Here is a 21364-nt window from a genome sequence, read left to right on the forward strand (position 1 = left end):
ATTCTGGAGAGCCTGGGGAGAAATCAAGATGCAAGAGGCACGCATCCAGACAGTCCCGATAAATCCACCGCCATTAACCGGACAGGAGAAATATCTCATGGCCAGTCCTCCAGATGTGGCACGAGTTTGGCTAAATGCCTTGCCTTGGCCGACTAGCGCTTTCCGCGGCTGCTATAAATAAGGCTAAATGTGTGAGATGTTGAGGCAGCCTTCAGTGCTTTTAATAGAGCACCTGCATGCTTCGGGGCACAGCCCCCTGGGAGTTCCCAGAGCAGGAAAGAGTAAGACGCATGGCTGAGTGGGTCACTGGCAGCAGCTAGCCTAGCGCTAGCGGGCTAAGCCAGTATCGTCTCTGACTGAAGTATTAACCCTGAGTGAAACAAGAGGCTAACTGCTAACTGGTATAAGTGGTTTACAACCCACTTTCCTACTGCCTGTGGATTAAAGACCATTCATTTCAAGCCACTCTTAGAAACAGGTGATTGTGGCAGTAGCCTGGTGGGATTGATGTGTGTGACGGGTAGGAGAGGCAGAGTGGTAGGAGTGACATCCAGCTAAAGGGAGAAAAGCGGGCAGCCATTAATCTGGTGAAGTAGTATGATTGGAGAGTAAAGGGACTGTTGCTAGAGCAGGGAAGTACAGCCTTGAAGATGAAGCTGAGCTGAATGTTAATTATCTTTGTGCTTAATGATCTATGTGGTTTAAGCATGGCCTTCTGTTTAATGAACACACACACACACACACACACACACACACACACACACACACACACACACAGAAAGATAGACACACATACACACACACAGAAAGATAGACACACATACACACACAAATACAAGACAGATATATACACACATATACAAATGCAGAGACAGACACACTTTACAGCATTGACATCTATATATTGTCTGAGAAAGGAATCAATGTAGCCTCAGCTGCAAGAGTAAAAGCAATGCTTTCCACAACAGTGGGTATTTTTAAAAACTGAGCTTCAAGCAGATTTCAGATGAAACAAAGCTCTGGGATAAATAAGATGCCTCTTTCTTCAGTCCAGCTGCTTGACAGGGGTGATGAGGAGGAGTGATGATGCCCAGAGGGGCTGACAAGGAGAGAAGGAAAGAGAGAGAGAGAGAGAGAGAGAGAGAGAGAGAGAGAGAGAGAGAGAGCAAGAGAGATGCCTTGCCACTGTGGGGATCTCACAGGAGGACTGACAGTCTGATATGATGTCAACAGTCTCACAATGCTCACTCTGTCCTCACCTCAAGTGTGTGTGTGTGTGTGTGTGTGTGTGTTTCTGCCTGTGTCCTCAAGCCTGAATGTGTGTACCTCTGTAAACGTATGTGTGTGTCTGTGTGTGTTTGTGCTGATTCACACAACCTTGACATCCACCTCAACAGCATGACCTTTATCAATGACTGCAACTCACATTCACTTTCTCTTGCAGGCCTTCATAATGTCAGCCAGACCGGAGCCTCTCCGACCAGGAAGGACAGAACACGCCTCTCTTTTGTAAGGCTCCAGAAAACGCTAGAACGTCACCACACAATGTCCTCCATTCCAGGTAGAATAAGCCCCCAAGTGGCCTCCGTTCCAGGAAACCGGGGCTAGGCAAAACCAGACTTAACCAACCATGCTTGAGCAGGGAGCCATGCTTATTCGCTCTGAAGACACAGGTCACAGAAGAAGAGAGCCAGAATGAAAAAAAAAAATCTCTCGTAGTTGACCTCTACGAGCACCTCTCACTCAGAGAATCAGAGGCTGCCGCTGCCACCGCTGCCACCGCTGCTGCTGGTGCTGCTGGTGCTAGTCGAGTTCCCCCCTCACGCTTCATTTCAGCGCACTTAACGAAACACTAGCCAGACAAGAGGAGGAAAAAAGCTGGCTTTGCCGGAGCGACACCATCCACCATTTGCTTAGATGCAATTAAAATGTAGTGGGGGTGTTCCATGCTGCGAGACTTTCTCTGGCACTGCAACTCTGCAGAGCAGCGGAGAGCGGGCCTCTGATGTCAGTGCCAACTCTGTGGGCTGCTAACAATCTTCCGTACGAAGAGAGGCTGTGGGTGCAGAGGATTCTGCACGTTCTTCAGTTGCTCCTCGACTCTGCATCGGAGACTGTGCCAGGTGTGGGGGGTAAGGGCATCTTTTCAAAGAGGCTCCTGGTCTTGGGTAATAAGTCTGGATACCTGCCCAGCACCGCACCGCACAGTCCTGTCCTCCAGGTGACGGTGAAAACACAGAGGCTGGAATAATAACCGTGCGACGGGAGCACCGTAACACAATAACTAAACGGCCATATTGATCATTTCTTTCATATCCCAGGTGGCAAAGGCTCGGGAGAGGACACCGAGTCCTTCCACCTTCGTTGTAATGATATTCTTATTGCCTCCCTCTCCTCTCTCTCAGTGAAGCGGCAGTCAGCCCAGGACAGGACAGGACAGGGGACACAGAGGCAGCGATGCCCTTATTAAAAAAATACCCTACACTCACTGGAGGACGTCTCGGGACACCGAGTGTGGGTTTGGACCGGTTCCATTCTGCCGGATCAACAAGCCTGACACCTGTGCCGCTGCTGGGACACCTGCTGCTGCGGTTCTAGCAGAACGGGCCTGCCTGGGCTGATCTGGAGAGAGAACCTCCATGCTGCCCAGCCCTCAGTGACAGCCTTGGAGAGTGCTGGAGATGTAAATGTAAGGAGACCAATGCTCATTCACTCACACAGTCAGCTAATACACACACACACACACCACACACACACACACACACACACACGCGCAAACACAGGTCCTGATATAAAAGCACAAGCACAGAGTGATTTACTCACATTAAAAAACAGTATTGCAGATCTGGACATGGATACCACCATGCCTGTATACAAAAGGTGAAATTCAGATGGCGATGACAGTGATGCTGACACATGCAGATAACTACAGGTGCACACACACACACGCAACTTAAAGTTATCTCTTTCCTCTCGTCTCAATCAGCTGGATTGTTCTCTCAGCCAATCCTTACAAAAGCAGCCTGATGCACACACACACACACACACTGCTTCCCTAACACAAATGTGTGTTTGCACACTTACACACACACCCACTGCTTCTCTTACATAAATGTGTGTTTGCACACTTACACACACACACAGACACTGTTACTGCTTCCCTCACACAAATGTGTGTTTGAATACATATAGACAGAGAGAGAGAGAGAGGAGCAAAGGCTTAATTAAAACTCTCATCTCCCATGTGTTCAAGCAGGCTGAGCTGCCAATCAGCTCAGACACTCTCTTCACTACAACACCCCAAAGCCTTGAAGTGATACCTGATTTTGGACTGCTTTTCATCTCTCTCAATCTGTCTCTAATGTGTGTGTGTGTGTGTGTGTGTGTGTGTGTGTGTGTGTGTGTGTGTGTGTGTGTGTGTATGCGCGTGCATATGCGCGTGTGTATATTTAGGTAGACGAGGGACTAACTTACTAACTGCTCATACATAACATAGCAGCTGACTGTAAAACAGATAAGATGCAGATGTGTTTTAGACTCGACTGTTATCTGGGATCCCCTCAGTCATGGTGATGACCCGTAATCCTCTATTCTCTGCACCAGGCACTTCATTCACAGTAGACTCATCGGAACACAGGTAAACAAACACCACAGGTCTTGCGGGGATACTTGCTCTGTGCGTTATATCCCCATGTGGGATACCTTTGACGGTCTTTAATTAAGCTCAGTGCATGTGCAATGGATGCCCTTCGTCATTTGTTTATGATGTCTACCCTAGATGGGTTTACAGATGAAACCTTCAGAACACATTCTCCCTCTGCTCTGCTGTGTATCTCAACAACCCATAATAATAATGTGCTACCAAACAAATAAGCCAAATCTTAATAGTATTTATAGTTCTACAACACACTACTATGCATGACAATGGAACTTTTTTTTGATTGGACCCCTGAATGGGAAGCAAAATAACTGATGTTGACCAAAAACAACATGAACCAGCGGCTCACTATTTGTTGTGTAAACACCATCCACTGCCGATTTGAGATATCGTCGTGACTTCCGCACGCACACCTGCCGACACATGCCTGTGCTGAAAGACCTCCACCAAGGCGACCTTCGCCTAAACAAGTGACCGAGGACAATGTCATGTCGGTGATGCCGGAAGTCGTGTAATCCCACTCCCACTCCCACTGATCCAACTCCATCAAGAGAATGCAGGCCTTCGCCAACTCCTTGTAGTTTGGCTCATGTTATAAATAGCACATCAAACAAACAGCCAACGAAATACAATGTTTACTACAGCCTGCACTGGAAATGTTTCAATGTCCGCAGACTATAATCATGTTTTGTAACAGCATTAGGCCTACGTTTTGATCAGTAGCCTGGCATCATTATATGCTTTGAAAACAGATTAAAAATCGTCTATTTAGGAAAGGTTAATAAGTGATGAATTACTGAGGTAAAATAATTCCTCTTACAATTTCCCCCTTTTTCCAGAGTACTCCATCCTCCCTTTCCCTGCGCACGAGGCATAGCTCGTTTATATCTGTTGAATAGTCACAATTAACCATGGGCTAAATAACTGAAGAGAGTAGCCTATGTTTCATTATCAACGTGAACTATAGAGATGTTACAACAGATACGAACCCTGTTACACGCGTTTAGTAAGCGTAATTTTCATACAGGAAAACAAAAGTTTGGATTAATTAGGTCTACTGTAAGGGTACTGTAACCCAATGACGCCTAAATAAAGACCGAGGAAGGCTCCAATATCAACAGCCACTCATTTAATATAGGATTCCTCCTTTTTTCTTATATAACTTCTGTGAATAATCTTGTAAAGCATGAGCGGTTGAGCTAAATGTGGGCTACTGCTCTCGTAAACCAGATTGTATTGTGGACATGCTAGCCAAATTGGAAGAATTACTGACAAAAACCTAATTGTATCGGCCCATATTGAGATCGAAGCCGTGTGAATGTGTTTCTATACCGGCAATGTCACTTAAGCTCTATATTATTTTCACCACTGCGATATCCACATCTGCATTTGACATTTTAGAGAAAAATTGATCATCGCTCAATTGCGATGCGCTGTAGCCTACTTACCGCCTCGAACAAATTATAAAACGCCGCCCGACTTCAAAGAAATGTCCAACAGGGTCGCTTAAACTGAAACAATGTAGATGAGAGGTCCGTTCGGCTGCACGTTTCGGTTCGGCTGTACGCTACTCTCGCCTCTCTCTCGATGTCACTCTCGCTGGGCGGAACTATCCACACATTGCAGCCAAGACATCAAGGAGGACAAGCGAAGCAGCTGCACAAATGCATGTGTACGCCCCATAGACGGAACGCCCTCGTGAGGTTATCTGATGATACATGAACTGGGCTATTCATTTGGATCGGGATCCTAGCTTTTGTTGGTTTAGGCGTATAGAATAGCCTACAGGGCGGGCTATAAAAAAAAATCTTTATATTTAAGGATAAAAGAGAGTGTATGTTGGGCTAAATTGTAACGGGTGTGAATCCGATATCTCTTTTCCACAAAAGGTTCTTGAACATTTTTTTTTAATCACACAAGCTCAATTTGAAGCTATAGCCTACATTACAAAGGGCCATCTTGTAAATACCATGTGCTCTGGGAGTCTTTCCTTGATATCCCAATCCAAAGGGTACAGGTATCACTTCTGAAACAACACTGCCATTCTTTGCTCATAAGCTACTTTACTAGACTGTCCAGCAAGTTTGAAGACTATACATATTATTATATACACTAGACCTACCCCTGTTATACCATATAAATCCCTCCCAAAATATTACTCCTTATTCTTTCAAAAGAGTTGCATCAAACAGACACTAAAGAGACAGGAACAAATCCAGATTAGAAGTTTGAATTTATTCACAAGCTCCACTGTAGTTTGCCTAACAAGAGCCGCAAAACATTTTTAGTCCGACCAATTAATGAAAGATTACATGGAACCTGCATTCCCTTCCTCTGAAAAAGAGGCTTTACAGACTGAAGATCTGCAGAATCACAGATTTAATTCATTTAGTTGTTTCACGGAATAAGGCCTGTGTTTAAGCTTGATTCCTTACAGGAAATGAAGTCATTAAACAAGTCAACACAAGGCATCTGAATTGCCCCTCGGGGAGGTCCTGGCAGAAGTAGAACTCTACTTTCAGTTTTCATTGACAAATAGTTTCATAGACAATAGGTAATTTCAGAGCCGAATCCATAGAGTAGGGTCTTCACTTACACCTTTGCAGTGAACAGGTATTCAGGTATTCTGCACACTAAACGTCAAGGATTCGATCCATTTGCATTGGTAGAGCAATAAATAAAGTGAACAAATACAATTCTTTCCAAATTATTTACAAAAGGACAAAAAAAGAGAAATGGAAATGGACAACAGATACAACAAACAGAAAAAAACACAATCACCAACAGGTAGAGTTCTGTCGAGTGCTTCCAACGCAGGTTTTTTTTTTTTAAAGAAAGGAAAAGAAAAGAAACGGAAGATCCGGTCAAGGAGACAAATTTTGCAGATACTACCTTCAATCTGAACATGGCTGATTTCACCACCCCAAAGTCATCTACATAAAGATGAACAGTTGGTGAGGTGATCACACAAACGTGATTAGTTACAATAAATTAGTAATGCAACCGAGATGGAATTTCTGTGAATGTAACGCATCTGAAGATGACCCAAGATGGGTTCTGTTAAAGCTCAGTCAACTCCAAAGTTCAGACTTGGCTCATGTCAATCATCTGCAAATAGGTATAAGTGCTCAAATATATATTTTTAGAAGAGACTTCAAAAGAAGTCAGCGAGCACTGCAAAATGATCTTTCTTCACAATTAAGGTGCAGTTCTGAACACATTCTTGAGGATATGAGGGAAGAATGTCAAATTTGTAGTAGGTGGGGCAAACATTCTGGCAGTTCCTCATCATTACAGCACATCAGAGAGCCCAGGGAACACTTAATACCCAACGAAAACCACCCCATTCTACCATGAGCTCTATACTACCAACACTGGGGTAGACTTTGGCATGGCTTTCACCACCAGTCCATGCTGTTTTACAATCAGTGACTCATAGGTAAAGGAACAGTAAAAGATGAGATTGGACTATGGTCGTATTTAACGTCTTAAATCAAATGTTACTTTTTTTTTTCCTTTTTTTAAATTTCAGTTCTTCCTGGGTTTCCTCTTTGGTGCGCCCTGGCGGGCTGTTGGGCAGTGCTGCTCTCTAGCGCCCTCAGGCTGTGCAGGAGAGGGCGATCTGCTGCACCTTGCCCAGCTCAGAGAGCAGTTCTTTGATGCGGTGCTTGAGCTGAGGGAGACGTGTCAGAGGTTCCGGGGGCTCCAGCTCACCCGTGTAGTCCAGACAGCTCTCCAGCACTGTAGGGGAGGAAAACAGGGTTTAAAACACAAATATACTCTTACACACACACACACACACACACACACACACACGCACGCACGCACGTCCACACACACACACATGCGCGCACGCACCTCCACACACACACGCACACACACACACGTCCACACGCACGTCCACACACACACACACACACACACGTGCGCGCACGTCCACACACACACACACACACACACGGGTGTGTGCAAATACATTGAAATTCTTCAATTAATACATACAGGAAACATTTGTGAGCATAATCAATATACACAGTATTTCATCAGAGAGAGATGAGATGCACTGAGAACAAGGGCATTGGACTTGCACAGACCTTAATTACATAGAAACTCACTATGAGACTCCACTAACAGTAAATAACAGCACATACATGTTGAGTGAATGGGAATGTATAGATCTAAATGAGCCAGATAACTCAAAGGCAGAGGTAAGCAACCCCAGACTTATACTGCACAACATAGCAGAGCTCACTGCATCCAAGCCTGACTAATTAAAGGAACAGATTTGCAAGACTTCTGTCAGCGTTTTGTCTGGCCTTAATTACAAGCTGACAGCAGTGTTAACCAAAACTGTGCTAATACAGCGCTCAAGCAAAGAGCTGTCAATAGTGAAACGCCTTGTGCTTACTGGATATCCACCTCCCATACGACTTAGGGCTGGCTTTAAAAGCCTGTACTCCATCAGTCTGAAACATGTCTGCCTGTGATTTTGGGTTGCTAGGGGAGTGTCTCTGAATATGCCAAGTGTGACTGCTGGATTTTGACGTCTTGATCGATGTAATGGTCACGGTCCTACAACACCCTGACTTACTGAAACACTTGCTTTATCAAATCCAGTCTGTAAAGTGTCCTTAAGAGAATGATCAAAGGGTGAAAGTCTAAATGTAAACAGAATTGCCCAGTCTCACCGTCCAGTTCCCTCTCGATGAAGTCCATACGGTGGCACACCTCATCCTGCACAGACTCAATGTGGTCCAGCAGGTTGGCCTGCCACTGCTGCTGTTGGGCGCTGCTGCTGCGGCTAGTGGTGGTGGTGGTGGTGGTGGTGGCTGTGGTGCTGCGGACGCTGGGGTACTCCTCCTCTTCCTCTTCCTCTTTTTTCACCTTCACCTCAGGACTCCACCGCATGTAATCAGATTCCTAAAACAGAAATGTAGAGTGAGAAGGAGGGCTTACATTCAAGTCATGTCATTTAAAAGTCCATTTTACAGAAGACAGCAGTAGAAAAGAGTATATACAGTATATATACTCTTTTCTTCTGCTGGTTGGTATATATTTATATAAATAGATGGTTTAGAACGGGGTCAATTCTAGAAGGTTTTGCCTGATGCAAGGGGTAGGCAGGCTAGCTGGTTTTAAAGGCCCTCCAGTGAACATCAGTGCCCTGTCCATACTTGCCTGGTCTGCATACTGCTTGGCGCTGGGTCTCTGTGGGTCACAGGCGTGCAGATCCCCATCCATGTAGGAGCCGCCTCTCTTCTCCACCACCAGTGCCCGCGGCTTCTGGTAGCAATGCTCGCTGCTGATGTACGAGATGAAGGCGTCCTGGAATGGCGAGGGGAGCGGCGACGAAGATGACGACGAGGCTGACGATGACATGGACGACGAAGACGAGGTCGACTGAGCTCGGTGCTGCGCATCTTTCCCCCGGCCTCCGTTAGCGAGGCTGCCCAAACCCTCGTCTGAGCCAAGCTCCTCCTTCTTGATGGGCTTGTCTGCTGGCCGCCACGGCTGGCACCACAGATGGAGGTCCGGGTGGGTCTGATTCCTGTGTGAGAGGGACAGACGGTGTCTAAAATCAAAGATCCCTAAATCCCTAAAAATCAAACTGTATCTGTACACCTTTACAAACCTGCTGAAACAGGAGCATCCTACCCTTCTATGAGAGAGCTACCCTTGAACACACTTGGTTCATGAAGCACACATACCGAGAGGCTCCTGGAGTGATAAATTGCGAAAGTGTATGGAGGAGTAAAAGGACTAGTACCAAGAGTATGCTTCTTTGAAATAATTGGTTTCTCAGTCCTGAGCGAAAGAGGCGTAAAACAGATAGAAACTCATGTCTCAGGTGGAGTATATTTAGAACAGAGTATTAAAAATAGTGAGGAGGCACTAAATCACTGTATCCGTCCTATCTTTAGAAATCCTTGGGTGACCATACGCTTTTCTGTTATCTATTTAAGAACTATGCTAGACTTGCACTTATGAGGTTTCATTCAGTTACATTTACTGTCTAATACGGAATTAAGGGCCTGTGTACTACATGCGGCAATGTTGTCTCTATGGGCAGTTTTCATCCCTCAAAAAAATTAATTTTGGGGAGACATGAAGTTTTCCATTTCTCTTAAAGCAATGGCCCAGGGCTTGGCACTCCTGGTCTCTCTCCTGCCTGGTAACTGGAAACTCTAACCCCGTACTGAGTGTGACCATCAAGACGTTTTTACTGTCAGGAGTAGGTGTTGCTAGCATAACCCTCTGTGAAGTGAGTTCACAGGAACAGCCATCATGCGATTTCAGTTCGATGAGGGTTTACCGGCCAAGGGCCGGCATGTGCTATTGGTCAGTAGGTGGCGCTGTACTCACTGTAGGACGCTGATCTTGAGTTGCAGACCGTTGAGCACCTCCAACACCTGCTGCACATCTCCCAGGAGCTGGTGTGTGGCGGTGATCTTGCGGGCGTTCTGGTGCGAGTAGTTCTCCTTCAAGAAGGAGAGGCCGTACATGTGGCCACTGCTCAGCCACTCGCGGTCATACCAGTACCGCAGGCTCTGCCTCTGGCCTGCTCAAACACACATGTTTAAATGTAAACACATAGATAGAGAGAGAGAAAGAGAGAAAACAAGAGCGAGAAAGAAAGAAAGACAACCTCCAGCTTACCTAAAAGCAAACCAATAATACAAATTTAAAAACTAACAAAAACTACCATGTAATCCCAGTTAGTGATTTTTGAAGGCCACCAACACAGAAGAATACAATACGTTTTGAACATTATCCATAGTGAGAAACAGGAAAGCGTAATTCCCTCTAATATGTAACTCAAGGCGGATTAATATGAAACCGGCTTAGTTATGCTGTAGATTAAGCCTCGGCAAAGCCTGGATTTCTCCATCAGTCTGTGCAGGGGGAGGCCTGTTGTTTGGTGTTGAACCTGGCCTGGGAGTGCGTTCTCATGGGGTTGAGCTGTGGTATGCATGGGGGGGCTCACCTGGTGGGTCTCTGCAGATATAGCAGGTGTATTTCTCTGGGACGTTGTCCTCCAGGAGGCCCATGCAGGTGCCATGCTGCCAGCACATACACTCCTCACACTGGTCAGACAAGGGGAAATGATGGAGAAGAGAAGAAGACATCAGTTTCCCATAAGCGCGCACACACACACACACACACACACACACACACACACACACACACACACACACACACACACACACACACACACACACACACACACACACACACACACACACACACACACACACACACACACAGAGAGAGAGAGAGAGAGAGAGTTCCGCTTCAGTACAGTGAGTATAGAACACAGTTCAGAACACTCTCCATGACACTAATTAAAGTCTGGACAACCATGGTGGCTGGCCTGAGTGAGTAACATCACATAAATCTTCGGGAAATGCCTGGACCTGACTTTACAATCTACTCTAGGCATAGTTCTTTTCCCGAATTTGAACTATAGGGACACAGCCATTAAAGGACTTAAAGGGTTTGGATGAATTAACAGTCGGATGTTTTGAAAGGAGTGGAACACTCTTTCGGTCTTCACCTGGATCATGAAATCATTGTCCTCCTCCGCCTCACACACGCAGCGCACGATCTCCGAGCCTCGTGTTCCTGTTACCGTAGAGTCGTCACTCAGGAAAGGGTCTGTGACGCCACAATGCGCCTCCACCTCTTCCTCGCTCCACCCGCAGCTGTCCGTGGACCAATCGGTTGCGTAGTCCTCATCTACAGAGCAGAGATTGAAGGAGACCGAAAATCACTTTGACCAGTCACGACTGACTGACTGACTGACTGACTGACTAAATCACAAACCAAAGGTTGGAATCTAAGAGCATCGAAATGGGACCTCGTGTCTAAGGGTCTAGTCTAGCTCACGACCTTGCACTCATGACAACTCGTACAACAATGGAAAGCTAAACGGGGAGAAACGCACAGGAAGCTGTGAAGAAGCTAGGGCCCGACACCATGGAGACAAGACGAGTTCTCGTGCATTTCATGCCATGTTTGTCTTATCTCATTGAGAAACCGCTATGGTCCATCACCAGTCCTAGTTTTGTCAAAACTTTAAGGCAGTGATGTTTGAGAACAGGTCTATGTCTGAATGATGGCAAGCCTGGAAAGAGAAAGATGTCAGTAATACAAAGGCACACACACAAGCACACACACAAACTCAGGTACCCACCATCTACATGACGTGGCTGTGTGTGGAAGTGTCCGGGCCTGCTGGCGTAGGCCTCAGGCTTGTGATTGAGTGAGGGGGGGAATTTGTGGGGCAAACCCAATTTGGAGAACTGATGCTGGAATACTGAGATGTCAATATTCTCCTCACTACCTCTGTATTCTGGCCACAAGAGCGGGGCAAGTGGAAGGGGGGAGAAAGCAGACGCAAAGCAAAAAATTACTCATTAAACTACGAGAACGCAAATCAGAGAGTTCATATTTTGCAACCATGACAATTCAGCGAAACAAACAAAACCCTCAGCAGCCCAATAAGGCGTGAGGAGGTATGGGAGCAGCGTTTCTGAAAATCACCAGGGGGGGGAGGGGAGGGGTGCAGTCCTGCCAGTGGTGCATGGCCCGACTGACTCCTGGTCAACCCACACCAAACACCAATGCCCACAGATCACAAACAGTTCAAGGCATTTATGAACACCAGTACGTAACTAAGCCCAGGTCAAGGTATGGTAAGACATCGCGCCCTTTGCAAACCATCTGTATATTGTTCGTTATTTCAAGATAAATTAGTTGAAATCAAGTCAAGATAGTTGTTGTGTAATGGTGCATGGACTTAGCCGATAGCCGTGGATTTACAATATCTTCAATAAAAGAAAATATCACTCTCCAAAGTGCCTCAATGATAACGAGAGAAAAATGTGAACTGTGTATATCTGCAATGTCCCAACTGAAAACTAAACACTGACTGAAAACCTTTTTTTAAATACGAGGCATAGAGCTTAGCGTAGTCCCTGCAGAATGTTTTTTTTTAATCAGGCCTGGAAAACAACTTGAGCATCCTCCTTGCATCTTGCTCTCCCTACCACTACCCGTGCGTTTTATACAAAATAGCAGACTTTGTGGGGAAATCATTTTTCAGTTTTAAGCCGTAAATCTGCAGTTGCTACAGTCCCTAGACTACAGTCCCCAGTAGTCAGAGAGAGTGTATCAGACAGGTAATAAAAAGATGGTATGGCTGAGACCCAAAGCCAAAAATAGCTGCAGTGCCGACTGTGAATCTGGCCCTAGGCCGTTCATACCAGGCAGCTTTCTTGTTTTCTTACCAGACTTTGACTTCTTCTTTTTCTTCTTCTTTAGTTTAATGCGGAGGAAATCCTTGGGTTTCTTGTCTTTCGTCTTCTCTCGATCCTTAAGGCATACTGCTCAGAGGAATGGTTTTTTTTTCAGGGATTAGAAGATGTGCAGATCTCCACAAGATTAAACTATTGATCTTTGGCTTGATGATGTGAGTGTCAAATGGACAAGGTCTAGCACAACCCGGGAGAGCAAAACATTCTACAACTATTCTATATTAAAATACAGAGCCATGCTACTCGGTTTCTGCTATAGAAGTCGGAGTAGCAATGTTATGTTTTATATAGCTTTACTTCTGCGTCTTTAAAGGATTGTCCAGTGATTTTCAAGGAAGGTAGTCATTTTGAAACTCAATAATCAAACAAACAGGGCGACAATCCTTTCCTTTGGCATGCCTTCAAAAGTCCCACCCCCCAAATGCATGCACATTCATTCTTGTCTTAATTGGCTACACAACTCCTTATCCTGAATGATTTGGTTCTCTATTGTCAAACTAACTGTTTTTTTTCCACACTCTTCAAAAATAGTACAATTTCCTCAACATGGCATATAACTTGAATATATATGGTATACATATTGCTAGAAGATACAAAATATTATATTAAGTGTTATCAAGTAAAATTACTGTTTATACTTTTATCTCAGATACTGAACCATCCATTCACATACCTCACCCCCCCCCCCCCCCCCCACCCCTACACACACACACACACACACACACACACACACACACACACACACACACACACACACACACACACACACACACACACACACACGTACCAATGTCTATAGGGCTCCTGTCCCTGTCCAAGTTGGTGTGGGCATTCCTCTCCAGCTGGTTCTCCTTGCTCTTCTCCTTCAGTGAGGGCCTCTGATGATGCTGCTGCTGCAGCAGCTGGAGCTGAATGTCCACCGTAGGGGGCGCTGATGTGCGTCTCTTCTCCCCCAGCAGCACCCCGGCCTTGGCCTCTGATCTGGGAGATGTGGGGGGCCGACTGGGACTGTGCTGACAGGAGTCTACATACACACACACGCACGCGCACGCGCACACGCACACACAATCAATTACACACAGTCATGTAACATAGACATTCACCATTCACACTCTCTACCCTCTGATGATATCAATACTATTTATTACTGAGGAAGCCAGCAGCTTTTCATGGTATACTTTTTAAATCCTAAGGTGTGTGCGTGTGTGTGTGTGTGTATCTGCCTTTAGCATCCTTTATCACGCCTTCATATGCCTGCAAAGATGTCTCCTGGTACTCACGCATTGATGCAGAGATGGTGCGCCGCCTCTTGGGGCTGTCCCGCGGGGCGGGCGCCACCTGCTTCTCCCCGGCCGGCTTGGGGCCCCCGGTGCTGGGGCTGAGCTCGCCCTCCAGGGGCTTCTCCTCGCCGTGGTAGTACTTCATGTGGTAGTGCAGCAGCTTGGCCTTCCGGAAGGACTTGGTGCAGCCCGGCGCGCTGCACTTAAAGGCGTTGTGGTCCAGGTTGATGGAGAGAACAGGGGGCGGCTGGTTCTTCACCACCCTGTACACTGAGGAGGCAGACAAACAGACAGACAGAGAATAAGAAACATAAGTAAACCACTTGATTTCTTCCTCGCACAGCACAGATGGGGGCTTTAAACAGGGATATACTCACATGGCTCTCTGCTGAATCTGTTGGGATTGTGGAAGCCCTGCTTCCTTATAGCTGTGTGAGAGAAAAAAACATGCCTTCATCAGTTAACGACAATCAATAATTACACAAACAGATATTCTTAATTAAAAAACAAGAACTGTTATTATACTACACAATCTTTTCACTGGGCATCCAAACTATGTGGATGGCACTGATTTTAAATCTACCTTATGGGGTTTTTATGGGCTGCCAGATGTTGAGGATTTCAATATACAGATATGACATTTTGATGTGCATGATATACACAATCAGTACAGTGCATAGAACAGTTCACACAACTGATAGATAAATTCAACTTCAAAAGAGCTATTACATAATCACAAAGTAGGTTAAACACAAATTCCACAAGGACTCTCGGTCAGCATAAAAAAACTATTGTTGTTACACTCTTCAACCAGCAGAGGGGACTGCTGCACATTTTGTCCACTGTTTAATCAGGTTTCTCACAAATCTCTCTCACTTTCCACACTTAAATGAAAGGGTGAGTAACTGATCCTAGACCAGCTCTTGATTGTGTGTCCCACAGGTACAGCATTTTAGGTCCAGAAAGTAAAAGACCCCGCACATTTTCATCCGCCAATGAATAAGCGGCACACACAACCTCTTGCATTAACTAGCAAATTCAGATGGTCGACTCAAAAAAAAATTAGGGAGCATTTCCTGAACCTGCATTTTTCATCTGTGATACACATTTGCAATTCAGCACTCGGCCAGTATACATTTTGTATGCGACCTACGTTTAACAGGCGGGTCCACATGGGCTGTCACAGGTGGTGTGGCAACTTCTGACTGGCCCTCAGCCTTCTGGACCTCTGTGTCATTGGACGGCTGAGCTGAGGCCACTATGGTTGACGTCGACACTGGTGCTGATATATTTTGATTGGACGTCTCAGTATAGAGAGTAGTTCCATTGTGTAGACCATGTTCTAGAAAAATAAAACACAAAGTAGAGCACATGTTACAATGACACGCAGTCATCAAAGGCTGACCTTCAAAGCTGAGAAATGATACTCATTGGTTCGGGAAAAAGACACTGATTAAAAGGAATCAAGAACAAACCTGAATGGTTGTCAACTTTGCTTTTTTTCGAGGGGGAAGCTTGTTCCACGGACACTCTCCTCTTCCTAAGCACTGACACATTCCCATCCTCCTTTCCTGACCATGATTCTGAGAAGCACAGACACTGGCTTGAGGTATGATGGGGAAACACCTACAGGTACTGATCATATTATCATGCACTGACAGTATAGCTCACTAACATTATTCAAATGCCATGTACTTTCTATAGGCCCTAATAGCTGTGTCTCTGTGTGTGTCTCTGTGTGTGTGTGTGTCTCTGTGTGTGTGTGTCTCTGTGTGTGTGTGTCTCTGTGTGTGTGTGTGTGTGTGTGTGTCTCTGTGTGTGTGTGTGTCTCTGTGTGTGTGTGTGTCTCTGTGTGTGTGTGTGTCTCTGTGTGTGTGTGTGTCTCTGTCTCTGTGTGTGTGTGTGTCTCTGTGTGTGTGTGTGTCTCTGTGTGTGTGTGTGTGTCTCTGTGTGTGTGTGTGTGTCTCTGTGTGTGTGTGTGTGTCTCTGTGTGTGTGTGTGTGTCTCTGTGTGTGTGTGTGTGTCTCTGTGTGTGTGTGTGTGTCTCTGTGTGTGTGTGTGTGTCTCTGTGTGTGTGTGTGTGTGTGTGTCTCTGTGTGTGTGTGTGTCTCTGTGTGTGTGTCTCTGTGTGTGTTCTGATACACTCACCTTCCGTCCCTTGTTCTCTTGTCTTCTTGTGGTGACCCTCTTCCTTCTGCTCCATTCCTCCATCTCTAATGTCTCCTCCAAGACTGGACGCCTCAGCCGTGCCGATCCTCTGGTCTGGCACCTCCTGCTCCGTCTCTCTGTTGATCTTCACGTCTTCATTCCCAATGGTTAAGCCAGTTTTGCCCTCACTGCTCTCCTTCTCCATCTGTGGCTTCTCCTCGTCCCTCAGAGCTATGGCGGAGAGCTCTTCCCCAACGCACATGTCTTCTTCCCGCTCTTCTTGGTGCCAGTGTGCGCGGGGTCCTTCCTGCTGCTGCTGCTCCTCGTCCTCCTCCTCGTCTGTATTGCTTTCTCCATCCTGATCAGATGAGCTGGGTCTGTTCTTCTTCCCCTTCGGGGCCCTGTTCTCAGGTGGCTTCCTCTCCCTCCCGTTCTGGGTCTTTCCATCTACTGACCTCTCTCGGTTTCTGTCCATCACCCGTGGTTTGCCCTTGTATCTACCCTTTTCCAGAAAAAAAAAGAAAAAAGAAACTTAAAAACACTACATAACACCTTTCCCATACAACGCACACATCATATCTACAAAGGGCAGCTGAGCAGACACAAATGTACAACTTACTGTTGGGATGAAGGGCTTGACGTGGATTCCTTTCACTGTCTGTACAACGTTGTCATAAAATCTTACAGTGTAGGATGCTATGGGATATAGATTTTAAGAATAATTATGAAATTGCATTTAACCATCACTTCAAATTCAAAATAAAAAAATATGAAAATATAGTTAATCTTGTAATACACTGGTGTTTTTTTTCAATAACCACACACACACACACACACACACACACACACACACACACACACACACACACACACACACACACACACCATCTTTGTTGACAGCCAAGACAGTTGCAGGGTAGAAGCGACAATCTGACCAACTGGCCAACACTTTGTCATTCACACGAAAGCCCTGGAAAGATCAGAACAGCCCAGTATTAGAATCATAGAACTAGTCAAGGTTTGTGCATCTATATCCTGCTTCTGGTGACCATTAAACCACAACCACAATGTTACACAACGGTGTCACGCAGGATCTCATTACAATGACAGTAGTAGTACATTTATGAAAGTCATTCCCAAAGGGTGAATCCTGTTTTCAGATAAAATTGGTTACGTGAATTAATTCGAAACAGAGAGAATACAATTTTTAAAAAGTCAACATAATCATACTTTCACATCTGTCAGATAACACTTTTTATTATTATTATTATTATTATTGTTTTGAACCTTGCTTTACAGAGATGTACAGGGTGCTCTTCTCCATTTACGTGGGGAAACAATACAATATGGAGAAAAAACACCTGCCTCTAAACATACGGTATGAGAGGAGGGAAGCTGATTGGGTTTGGCTCTCCCAGGGGTGGGGCCTTCGTCCTGCAGTCCTTCCCGCCTCAGCTGGATGCGCTCCACAGGCCGCAGGTACGGGCTGGCCCACTCGAACCACTCGTCATAGCGGTGGCTCCACTGCCGGTAGTGAATCAGCACCTTCTCATCATCATAGTCAATCTTCTCAATGCTAGCAGAGTACCTGCCAGAGAGGACATAAGGAGAGAGATGCTTCTTGGGTATATGATAGAAGAAGAACCACACATGGGGCTCAAGTCCTAACTGAAGGCCATACCTAGACTGCAACTGATTCTAGATCAGAGCTGGCCAGAATCTGGTGAGATTTTAGGAAATCGGAGCGAGATCAAGGCCAGGTCCAATCTAGACTCGGCAGGTATATGTAGGTAGGAACACCTCATTCACGCAATGCTTCGGTGACCCATCTGGTCAGGCATGATGGTACAAACTCAAACGTATTAAATGGAAATCTCAGTGAACGCCGCATAATCCCGACTGACTGATTTTTCTGATGTGGTATTTCAAACCTCCAACACAAATTCTAACATAGTAATGTATGTATGAGGATGACTCGGTGATGAATCACAGCCTTTTTGTCATCTTCTAAATGGCTTACCCTGTGACACACTAGCATGCCTGGTGATGGGCATAGGCTCACGTAGTTGCCCCCCCCCCCCCCCCATCCCCCACACACTTTATAAATTTCAGTGTAGTATTTCAAAAACGCAATCCAGAACGGCTCCAGAGAGAGAGGTAGGTTAAACTACTGGAAGACTCACCAGTTCTTTAGGCTGTCTCTAGCCTCCAGCTGAGCTCCCACCTCAAAGGTGATGCCTCGTCTGTTGGGGGGCGTTTTGTTCATGCTGCTCTCCTCCACCTATATGCAGGGGAGTCAAGGAGACTGTTACCCAGGCAACACAGCTCCAGCAAACACAGACGCCAGGGAAGTCGTTTTCCACAACTGGGACCTTCCCACTGTGCACGTAGTACAGCAGAACAGCAGTAAATCAAATATGGGCCCGTATTCACAAAGCCTTTTATCTTCCCGTTAAGACTACTGTACTGCGAAGTCGCACTTAAAGTTTTCGTTGTACCTTTAGAGGCTTTGTGAATACGGGCCCACATGTGTAAACCTCTAGTAATTGAGGTTGCCTTAAAACACGGTCAGTATACCAGCATGTCCAGCTTACAATACACTGCATCTGATAGTGACAAACCCTAACAGGTAACGTTTACAGTACGCTTGCGAAGAGAGGCGGGGACGTTCGCTGTGCTATTCAAGTTTAGTTACCGGTCCATCCAAAAAAAGTGGACTAGCATGACAGAAGCGCGACGTGTGTGTCATGCCTGATAGCCGAGCACTTTGTCCACAACAACGCTATAAACCTCTAATCAACAATTTTGAAGCCAGCTGAGGTGCATGACATCTTACGTGATCATTTCTAGCCTAGTAAGGCGATTACACCAATTACCTTACAGGTAGCTCACCAGAAACGAGGCCATTGCGGTCTCTTCTCAGAATGTGTGGGTGGTGGCCGGGTAAATGACAGAATGCTACTCTCGCTATACTGTATTAAGCCATAGTAGCCGGACAGTGCTGGAGCTGAGAGTAAGCCCAGAGCTGAATCCACAAACATTTGCGGTGCATAAATATGCGAGCCACTCAGAAATCCAAAACAGATAATCAAACCAATTGTCAAGAGCTCCACTCCATAGCACGTATATTCAATAAAAAGCAATACATATAAATGTTCACTTCATTAACCTACCGGTAGTCTATTATGTAACATAAGCAGCTGACGGTATATGCATACGGTTCCACTCTGACGCGAACAAGGATGGATAAAATCAGGAAGAACAAAGGAGAAACAGAAGTCTGTTAAACGGTTGAAAATGTTAAGACAACAAGGACACAATAAGGGCCTACTATAACTGGCGAGGCCTTTGTTTTATTCACGCTGTTGTCACAAAAAAAAAAAAACCTCACCTTCAATTGATTTATTGTAGGGCTAGCTGGCCCTTGATAGAAAAAAACACCGGACAACCACGTGTTTTACAGCAAGGGGTAACTCCACTTTGCCCACCCCCAGTAGGAAACAATGGCGAAATTGCCTTAACGTTAGACTGTCTATTATGCAACCGACCACAAAGCAAGCTTCCCTGACACGAATATCTCAAAAATAAGTGGATACAAATATATGATATTCATGATATTGTAATAAATGTATTGCTATGCTTCCGTGAGTTCGTAACAACGAAAGCGTGATAGCTAGTGACGCAAATGGCGCGCAACTAGGATCACTTTTGTTTATGAACTGAAAGGAGGGCGAGACGAGTTCGTCTATGTGCGCATGGGTGGGATATGTCTGACCTAAACCCAGCTATCTATTGACTCCGTTTGTGAAGCACAATCAGATTACGCCTGTATACGAATCGCAATGGAAATAGCCCATACTATCCTTAATCATTTTTGTCGATTCAGTAGACAGGATAAAACGGACATTATTTCTTCTATCACGCATAGCATCCGGCGTGGCACGGTAGTGGTACAATGCTTACTATAGCAACAAAAAACTCAGAACACCGATCACTTAATTAGCCCTAATCGCTAAATATGTTGTGATGTGATGAAAATGGGTGATGTTAAGTCTATTTGGTGTTTAGTAGGTTAAATATATTTCTGTGTAAATGGGGAACCCTTTGTTGTTTTCAGCAATTTAGCTACATGGTATTACGGATCCGCCAGAGCCTAACGTTAGACATCTTAAGGGTTATGTTGGCTGGCTCTCAAAATTTCCCAGGCCGCTGGTGTGCAGTCACACAGTAAATACAGGCGAATGCAGAGCCCAACTTGTCCGGACTGACCCGGATTCCTGGGACCTACACGCCAAGTTGTCTGGAACCACGACATTGGTTGTCTGGAACCACGACGACATTCGCAAAAAGCATGCAAAAGAAGAAACCACCTCGCAGGAGAAACACATGCTACTAGGCCTTTCCCCAAATACAAACGTCAGGGAAAAACAAAATGACATCTAAGCTAAAGTAATGATGGATAGATAGTGATTGTTAGAAATGATAGTTAGATAGATAGATGCTATAGAGAGGAGCGATGAACCCAATCATAACAATGCGGACCCTTCACATGGTTTCTTCGTGCTGCGTAAAATTTAGACAGCGAAAAATCTGCATGCAGCTATTTATTACCTTGCAGTTATATTCCCCTCCAAAAGTGATGAGGATAATGCTGTCTTCTCTTGATATGCGGAACAGAACCGCGTTTCCTTAAGCACACACGCAGTTTTCTTGCCCAATATATTCGAACCACACTACCGGTGTGGTGATCAGAGCTGCGTTCATTTGCGCACGCGCACAAATAATCCCTTTGCATTTCACTTGGTCTGGCTGTAAAAATGTCAAGTTTGCTGAAAGTAATGCGTATTAAGTCAGAAACAATAAAAACAAAAGTAGTGAAATTACTCAGTCAAAACGGAAACTGCATGTTATAGGGGCCCATGCATTTTCTACGTTTTAGACATGTTGCAATAAGCTTACTG

At 45.4% G+C, this 21364-nt stretch overlaps 2 protein-coding genes across 9 annotated transcripts in view; both read right to left on the reverse strand.

The window, feature by feature from the left end:
* The window catches only part of ndrg3a (ndrg family member 3a), a 45622-nt gene extending 40291 nt beyond the window's left edge, over positions 1-5331 (reverse strand). Inside the window, exon 1 of one of the 3 annotated variants that reach the window (XM_031567384.2) lies at positions 5107-5331. The gene's annotated coding sequence lies outside the window, so the exon portion shown is untranslated. The remainder of the gene's footprint in view (positions 1-5106) is intronic. The other 2 variants (XM_031567385.2, XM_042707771.1) reach the window with 2 other exon arrangements.
* Positions 5332-5872: 541 nt separating this feature from the next.
* phf20a (PHD finger protein 20, a) lies at positions 5873-21178 on the reverse strand. Of its 6 annotated transcripts, none has more exons than XM_031567381.2 (20): positions 19795-20941; positions 19577-19630; positions 18587-18684; positions 17781-17991; positions 17289-17373; positions 17023-17099; positions 16404-16905; positions 15731-15838; positions 15409-15597; positions 14633-14683; positions 14256-14525; positions 13763-13999; positions 12949-13044; positions 11853-12011; positions 11214-11395; positions 10644-10743; positions 10022-10217; positions 8837-9206; positions 8347-8578; positions 5873-7399 (listed from the first exon to the last, which is right to left on the reverse strand). In XM_031567381.2, the coding sequence occupies exons 2-20, from the start codon at positions 19595-19597 to the stop codon at positions 7257-7259; spliced, it is 3327 nt and encodes a 1108-aa protein (XP_031423241.1). In that variant the 5' UTR covers positions 19598-19630; positions 19795-20941; the 3' UTR covers positions 5873-7256. The 6 variants fall into 6 exon arrangements, with proteins under 6 accessions (XP_031423241.1, XP_031423239.1, XP_012696698.2 ...); XM_031567379.2 differs by having other exon boundaries at positions 17769-17991; XM_012841244.3 differs by lacking the exons at positions 19577-19630; positions 19795-20941 and adding an exon at positions 21015-21178 and having other exon boundaries at positions 17769-17991.
* Between the last annotated feature and the right edge of the window lie 186 nt (positions 21179-21364).

Source organism: Clupea harengus, chromosome 5, assembly GCF_900700415.2.
Source record: "Clupea harengus chromosome 5, Ch_v2.0.2, whole genome shotgun sequence".
Taxonomy (NCBI): domain Eukaryota; kingdom Metazoa; phylum Chordata; class Actinopteri; order Clupeiformes; family Clupeidae; genus Clupea; species Clupea harengus.

Excerpts from the sequence above, each read along its gene's own strand:
- phf20a (XM_031567379.2), bottom strand. The coding sequence starts at position 19,597 with ATGTTACATAATAGACTACCG. Across the intron at positions 15,598-15,730 it reads CAAAGTTGACAACCATTCAG|AACATGGTCTACACAATGGA; the intron begins GTTTGTTCTTGA and ends TTATTTTTCTAG. Across the intron at positions 12,012-12,948 it reads AAAGAAGAAGTCAAAGTCTG|AATACAGAGGTAGTGAGGAG; the intron begins GTAAGAAAACAA and ends TCTTGTGGCCAG.